Consider the following 7,774-nt stretch of genomic DNA (forward strand, 5'->3'; position numbering starts at 1 on the left):
GGGGGGGGGGGGGGGACCCGCCAGCCAGGCCATGTAAACACGCGTGCGTGAGCACGTGATCAAGTATCACCTCATAACACTCTCAACCGTCGAGACGAGTACATCGTGAGCCGCCGCGTTATTTTCTAAATTATTTCGCACCGATTTTTAATACCGCATTTTAACTTCGCCATAATTAAAGCGATAATTAATACGAATTGAGACACATAGTTCTCACGCGAGCGATTCACGTCGCGCATGTATCAAAGCGATACACTACAATCTCGATCGGACCGTTGCTGAATTCGTCGCACATACTCGTTGTTTATCCGAAAGGCCGACATTTCCTCGAAGACGCAGTTTGCGATTTTTCATACGCAATTCGTAACTCGGAGTGTACCTCCCAAGAGAGCCGGGATTTTTTGTGAAACCTCCGTTAGATTACCGCGGTCGGGAGTGAATTACATGCGACGTGGGACGCGAGGACCGTCGCAGTGTCAGATGCAGCGACAGGATGTTGGCTGGTGGACCCTGGACATCGTGGGACAACGCGCAATGGTAAGCGCTCAATTTAAACGCTCGTATAGTAGACACAAAGCGTCACCTTACGTAGATTACATGCACGTAGACGTAAATCGCACTGGGTTCGACGGGAAGTAAAGTAAGAACTGGAATTTGCAATTCGCCGGAGAAAAAATGATCCAACCAAAGAATTTAGCTCTGAAATTTTCGCAATAGTTTAACGAGTCAAGTATTTCCATTTCTTTAAGAGTACTAACGAGCTCAACCCTTAGAAAAATGTGCAAAAAGACGTGACTGTAAAAAATTAAAAAACTGTTTCTTAACTCATTTCAAGCATTTGTAAGGTTTGAATTTTTTTGTTTGGTCTAAAAAGATGTAAATGAAGTATCCATTGATAAAAACTTATAATTTTTTTAATTGGACCATTCTTGCGTAACAATGGCCAATTGAAATTTCGACTCGGCAAGCTTGCTTCTCGTCGGATTACTTCTTGATAATACATTAAACTGATAAATTTCGACATATCATTTACATGTTCTGTATATGTATATATGTTTATTTTATGCTCTATATATGTTTTATATATATCCTATATATACTCTATATATACTATGTGATTATTATACTTTATAACTTATTATGTCGTATTATATACGATATACTATCTCTTCGGAGATATCTTCTTATGCATACGCGTTTGTTGTTGACAAGACGACAAATTAAGTTTCAATGGGGTGAAATCACTTCTGAGGAGAAGAAATAATATACGACGCGTGAATAAATCTAAGTGTGTATTAATCACGTTCAAACTACGGGTGGGAAAAAGTGAATAGTTGAAAATGAAAGCTGTATATATGCAAAACGAAAATTTGTGTATGAGAACTCATCTGTACGTGCAATTTTGCCTTTATCTTCGTAGATATTTATTTTGAGTTCTCTTTTTTTTTTATAAAAGCACCCGTGTGAAAGTAGCTCATAAGTTTTCTGATTGGCTACAAGCCACTTTTAAGAGACACTTTTATCAACAAAAAGAAGAATAAGGGCCATAGCGTTCGCGTATATGTCAATCGTTTCTCTGTTACTTTTCTGTTTAACACAGTCTATGCTACCAAGAAATGTGGTATTTTTAATCATAATCACATTGAGAGATTGTGTTCAAGGAAATCATTTCTTAATTAAATTTTGCGGTGATGTTAGCTTGAATTTTTTTTGTTTTATATAAAAAGATGAATGGAATATCCATTGATAAAAATTTATAATTTTTTTAATTGGATTATTCTTGCATAACAATTGAAATTTTGACTTAAAAAGCTCCCTTCTCGTCGAATTATTTCTTGATGATATATCAAGAGATGTATCATCTCTTGATACATCTCTTATTAAATATCAATACATATTTATGTATACATAAAATCAGTACACTAGAATTCATAAATGTCTTTATACTTCTGGTATTTAGAGAATTGGATTTTCTCGATCTGGCGCATCGTTTCTCAGTAAACATGAATTCTGAATTTTAACAGGATAGATTGTGGAGAACTTTGTTTTCTTTGAATCACATCGATATCTTTTGTGGTTGCCGAGAAATAAGTAAAAAATATGAGCGGCATGTTTAAGCTTGTATATTTATTTATATTGTCCAGTTTCCAAATCTTTTTTCCTTGCAAAATTACGCAAAACGCAGCGTGAGAAAGACGAGACTGATGAGAGATGATCTAGTTTTGCGATAATATCGCCGCTAGCTCGCTACGTCGCACGGTCCGCTCATCAGTGGTGAGACAAGAATAGAGCGATTGGGCGTTTGTTCTTTTCTAACTTACTATTATTGTATGGAAGTACAACGGGCACGAACCAGGCGCATTTTATCGTTACCACCGCGAAAATGCGCCTAACGAACATAGTAAAGGCGCACTCTGTTAGATGGCGTCTCGAAAATGCGCTTAGCTGTGGCCATTGAAATCAAGCTGGTGGTCGCTCTCATGCTTCTCTCTGCTACAAATGTATGTTAATAGCTTTAGAAATTACATTTCGCTTTAGTAACAATAACAATCGGCCACATGTTGACATGAATAAAGAGTCACGTTCAAAGATTCTCGGTTTTCTGTAACCTCGTGAAAATTCTAACCTCATAATCATACGTCGCGCTGTCTCAATCGTAGCAGACAGCGTTCTCATTTAGAACCAATGTATGTCTACAAATGTTGGTTGATAGCTTTGAAAACTGCATTTCATTTTAATAACGATAACAGTCAGCCACGTTTTGACATGGATAAGTCACACGTTCAAGAATTCTCGGTCTTTTGTAATCTCGCGAAAATTCTAACCTCACAGCAGAAAGTCTCACAATTTTGTGTTATTTTACAGAAAGATGAAGTTGACATCGATATTGCTTCGCAATGTCAACCAAAGTGAAAAAAAAGTGCCACTCAAGGCGATGACGCCGATGGTACTGAAGAATTATGTAACCAGAAGCAATCGGAAAGTAGCAGGTATGCACATCCTTATATTTATAGGTTACATTCCAAGACGTCCTTTACGAGGAAAATTTTACTCTTAAGTCTATAGTGTATGTAACATGAGCTATAGATTTAAGAGTAAAATTTTCTTCGGAAAAGATGTTTTGTAATGAAACCTTGAAGTATAATTTATAATGAATCCACAATACTTTTATTTCAGAAAGTGGGTGTTTGTATGAAGTATCCTTGCTCCTATCATGCCTCGAAGAAAACGAAAATGAGAACAAAAATTGTATACCACAATTTAACGCACTACATGCGTGCTATGAGAATTATTCCTGGAAAATGAAGGAACATAAAATTCAATCTGGGAATATAATACCTACACCTAATAGTAAGAATCAGACATCTGCTCAAATTGGATACCTCTTTCGAAAGTATAAAACACCATAGTATTTTTCTTATTAAGACATTTGTGTATCTAGTGCCAGACTATATACAAATATATATACAATTATGTATTTGCATATAGTATCAGACTGTATGAGAATATATAAAATATGTGAAGTTAGGGAATTATAAATTTAATATAAATGCATACTAAAGATTCTCATAAATATTTACTATTATAATTGTGTCACCTCCTCATTTTCATCATACACTTGTATAACAAGTAGTTATCTTTTATTATTTTTTAATTATAATTATTCAGTGTTTACAATGTCTGTGACATTGTCTCATTGATCAGAAACAGTATGTAACCGCTTCAGTGCGAGTCGTTTTGAGTAACCTGAATGTAAAATAGCTGATTATGCCATTTTGATCAAAAGCAATAAAAACATTTACCAGATACTTACGAATTTGTTGAGTATTATTGGAGACGGTTGTAATCTTCTGTATGACATTCAACTGTCGTTCAATTCTTTGTAAAGTTTTAAAGTTTTCCAACTGCTCATCTTTATAATAATAATATGTACAAAATAATGTTACAGCACAGAGTGTTAAGGCGATTTTCCTGTACAACCATGTTGTACTCAAGAGTTGTGCCTGTCATAAAAATTGCCATGAGACACTTTTCACAATTAAATGATTTCAAGTTTCAAGAGTTTGAAATTGTATATTACTTTATCATCTGGAGATTGATGTACAATATTATCATAGTACTGTACCAATATTCTCTCAGCTACTATGTTCAAGCTTAAAATAGTAAACAGCGTAACTCGCGCGTCGATAGTTCTTCTAGAGGAACTGAACAGTGCACAAAGAATACAGCTGACAGTATAAAATATAATAGATTGAAACCAGGAGACTTCTCCAATAATCCAGCTTTGGAAAGTACGTATATAAGAAAAGATTTCATAGAGCAACTCCTTTTGATCTTTGGCTGACTCTCTAAATCAAAATATTCAAGTTACATATTATTAAAAATTTACAGTAATTATTGTTAGATCTTCAAGTAATACAAAGGTTAAATTTATAAACTCACTTGAAATCTACTACCATATTGTTAACTGTCTCGGATGAAGTCTTCAATACAGACCCAAGTTCTTTACCATGATCCAAAAGCTCATTTTGAATACGCAATCCTTCTTTTTGACTGTTCAATATAACACTTTGCATCTCTGATGCTTCCAGAAGTTGATCCTTCATTCGAGAAGATACTTGAAACAATCTACCATTGCATAATACATAAAAAGATATTCTTTATAATATGTTATGTACTGTATTTTGTACTCACAATTTTATGGTATTATCGACTTCAGCTTGCCAAGCTTCATGATTCAAGAAGAAGCAGATATGTGTTGCATGTGTGTAAAATTCATTGTAAACATTGAAGGCTCGGTCAACCATACCACTGATGCATGTACTGCAAAATAGATAAACTATATATCAGATTATCATGGATATTGAAAAGAAATATATATATATATATATATATATATATATATATATATATACTAAGAAAATAATATATATAATATATATAATAATATATATAATAATATATATTCTAAAGAAAGCTTGTTTTACCGACGCTCATCTTCTGATTGACTAAGATGACAGCTATAAGTAGTATGTCCAGAGTCTTCTAAGAAACAATTTGCTAAGTGCAAAGCAAGAAGAGAATGCTCATGATCATTCAACTTGTCACAAGTACCCTTCAAAGCTTGAAGTGCAGAATGCCAACATTTTCCATGTTGTGATAATGATTTTGCTGCAACATCAGGTTAATTTTTATTATTCCTTTTTATTTTATTAATCAGGCATTATTTTTTCTTAATTTTTAAATTTTAATTTTTTACCTTTTAGCAGAGAATATTCCTTTTCACCTAAATTTCTCAATACTAAGTTACTAGTATTGGCTGATACTACATGAATGACAAAGAACAAAAGCCAGATCATGGTAGGATTAAATATTGTGCTTCGTCACACAAAGCTTGTGTATTTTTAATGGAGGTATATTAATACAATTTTTCGTTACTCTATCGAACGATACGTGCTGAATTTTCTCTGACATTGGAGTCCCGCTGTAGAATGCCTCTACAACCATGTTGTATGCATATCTGGAACAGTTGTAGTTCAACAGGTGGGTGGAAAAATCACAATTGCACAACCACCCAACAATAAAATCAATCGGAATTAAAGAATATTCATTATGCACAGGAGAATTTGTAGAATGTTTTTAATTTCAACAACTGTTAGCTATTACTGTGCATAATTGTACATTTACGTTCGTAATTATTTAAACTGTTATCTAGTGGACGCAACGTCCAAGTGTAAACAAATTCCGAATTTCACAATAATAATTCACTCCGATTTGCATAATTAGGAACGATCGTAATTCAGCTTACGTGAATTTATAACGAACAGTTTCGGTTCGGCGCGATTTATCATTCGTCAAAACTGTATGAAGTCTGTCCCTTCCTAGAGACAGAGAGAAGTTGCAAGAGGTACAGAAAGTGCAGTTAATAAGTAGAAACATGTGATACGTTCTTTTTAGCTACACTATTGAACTGGTGCAATAAGTTAAAGTAAGACAAGTATACTCTCTCTCTTTTTCTTACTCTAACTTATCGCATCAGGTTCGGCAGTCAGCTGAAAAGAACAGACCAATGGTAGCTCTTTATACTCTCGAATCGAATCGAGTAGAAATCGACCAACAGGCGCAGCGCATCCAGCGCCATTACGCGATTAGTTCGAGCACTAAGAATGAAAATCTCGTTGGCCATCTTATTACGAATTTTTACTTCTGCGGACGCGTTTAATGGCGTTTAAACAAGGTACGTTAGCAATTCCAAATATCGTCGCAATTTGTTCCGAAAATCATGCTGCTATCCAATATACCTCTGATACACAGAGGTAATACATAATGAATACACAATCGCGCAGGTCATATTAACCTCGATAGTCTATTAATATTAGATTAAGTATATTGTTTTACGCTACATTATTCATCCGCCACTCGCGCTTTTCGCTTTGATAATATATATCATGAGCCACCTTTCAATTCTCATGCATCATTCTCGATGAAATAGCCATTGCGGGCGTAATCCGCTGATTAATTTTACACGGCGGCGTAAATTAATCCGAAATGGTTAGTTTCATCAATTATTTTCCGTTAATTATCCACGGGGTACGGCAGCCGATCTCGTTGCTCGCAATGCCTGGTGTCGATTTCGGGAGAGCATCGACACCTCATTAAGACGAGGCATCCGAGGAGCTCGGCCTGTGCCGAAGGCGTCTCCGGAAAGGCAAGAGCGCGAGTCGCATTGGGGCGCCGCTGGCAAGCTGCCAGCGTCGCTTGCCATTGAAATTCGGACGAACCGAAAATAAGCGAGTGGTCGGTACGGAGACAGGCACAGTGACACGGGTTCGATCTCTTCGCTCGCCTCTTAAAGACCGGTTTACCCGAACGAGCGCGGCGACATTTCGGGATCATTGTTCGGCCGGGCTGCTCTCCTTGTAACTCGTAGGAAGACGCCAACCGTCAAAGGCGTCACCATCGGGGGACGTGGCACCCCCGTGTGTACTTGTGTACGTCGCAAGACACTCGTACAAATTCAGGCTCTTAACTTTAGAAAAATGTCACATGTCTAAATTGTCTTTCTGTGTCAGGAGGACGTTATACTTTCTTTTCATATAAATTCTTTTCAGTCTTACTATGTCTTTATTAATGCAGAAATAGATTATCAGTAAGGTCCATCTTATTAAGAAAAATAGTAAATTTTGCTAAAAATATAGCAAATTTTTTAACATATTTAAATTCCTAGAATATATACATAAGTAGCACATATGAGATGAAAGGATAGTCAATTATAGAGTAGAATGTCGATCTACTCCTCGGTTACAAAATTCAATAGTAACGTTTAGCATAAAATTCCCTCCGTCTACGAAGCATCGCTCTTCCCATCAAAGAAATTTTACGGGAAAACTTGTAAAGTGGCGTGGGTCTGCGAAGATCTTGCAACGTGCATAATATGGCCATTAAATTATATCGATTTTTGTCTCTGAAAGAGAGGGAGAAAAGAGAGCGTCCTGTAAATAGATCTTAGAAAAATAACATATACATATGATTGCGCGATTGTTTCAGTAGAATCGTGGACGTAGAATTGAGAAAATTTCTTGACGTTCGCGTTCACGCGACTACATTGAAACAAAATACTATATATCTGAAAAATGAGAAATGATACTATATTTACTTAAATCTAAATTCTTTTATTTAAATAAAACAAACAAAACTTGCTTTCATGAGAAGTTATGATTTTAAGAAAATGTATATTTTCTTACTTAAAAAAAAAAAAAAATATATATATATA

At 35.4% G+C, this 7,774-nt stretch overlaps 2 protein-coding genes across 3 annotated transcripts in view; one reads left to right on the forward strand and one right to left on the reverse strand.

Moving 5' to 3' along the window:
- Positions 1-5,968, reverse strand: part of LOC116845215 (glucose-6-phosphate 1-dehydrogenase) — an 18,501-nt gene extending 12,533 nt beyond the window's left edge. The window contains exons 1-7 of the mRNA XM_032817633.1: positions 5,810-5,968; positions 5,261-5,521; positions 4,989-5,172; positions 4,696-4,824; positions 4,444-4,629; positions 4,082-4,349; positions 3,815-4,004 (exon numbers count right to left, since the gene is read on the reverse strand). Of these exons, the coding sequence (XP_032673524.1) occupies positions 3,815-4,004; positions 4,082-4,349; positions 4,444-4,629; positions 4,696-4,824; positions 4,989-5,172; positions 5,261-5,360 (1,057 nt within the window). The 5' untranslated portion in view covers positions 5,361-5,521; positions 5,810-5,968. The remainder of the gene's footprint in view (positions 1-3,814; positions 4,005-4,081; positions 4,350-4,443; positions 4,630-4,695; positions 4,825-4,988; positions 5,173-5,260; positions 5,522-5,809) is intronic.
- On the forward strand, positions 2,380-3,817 carry LOC116845219 (coiled-coil-helix-coiled-coil-helix domain-containing protein 1). 2 transcript variants are annotated; one of them, XM_032817643.1, is made up of 3 exons: positions 2,380-2,501; positions 2,866-2,990; positions 3,178-3,817. In XM_032817643.1, exons 2-3 carry the CDS (start codon positions 2,870-2,872, stop codon positions 3,408-3,410), a joined length of 354 nt encoding a protein of 117 aa, XP_032673534.1. In that variant the 5' UTR covers positions 2,380-2,501; positions 2,866-2,869; the 3' UTR covers positions 3,411-3,817. The 2 variants fall into 2 exon arrangements, with proteins under 2 accessions (XP_032673534.1, XP_032673535.1); XM_032817644.1 differs by lacking the exon at positions 2,380-2,501 and adding an exon at positions 2,521-2,687.
- Positions 5,969-7,774: the final 1,806 nt, after the last annotated feature.

The sequence above is a fragment of the Odontomachus brunneus genome, unplaced genomic scaffold, assembly GCF_010583005.1.
Source record: "Odontomachus brunneus isolate Ranch 3 - 2012 unplaced genomic scaffold, Obru_v1 Obru_scaffold_050, whole genome shotgun sequence".
NCBI classification, from domain to species: Eukaryota; Metazoa; Arthropoda; class Insecta; order Hymenoptera; family Formicidae; genus Odontomachus; species Odontomachus brunneus.

Coding starts and splice junctions, on each gene's coding strand:
- LOC116845219 (XM_032817643.1), top strand. CDS start 2,870: ATGAAGTTGACATCGATATTGCTTCGCAATGTCAACCAAAGTGAAAAA. Junction 2,991..3,177: donor AAGCAATCGGAAAGTAGCAG/GTATGCACATCC, acceptor CTTTTATTTCAG/AAAGTGGGTGTTTGTATGAA.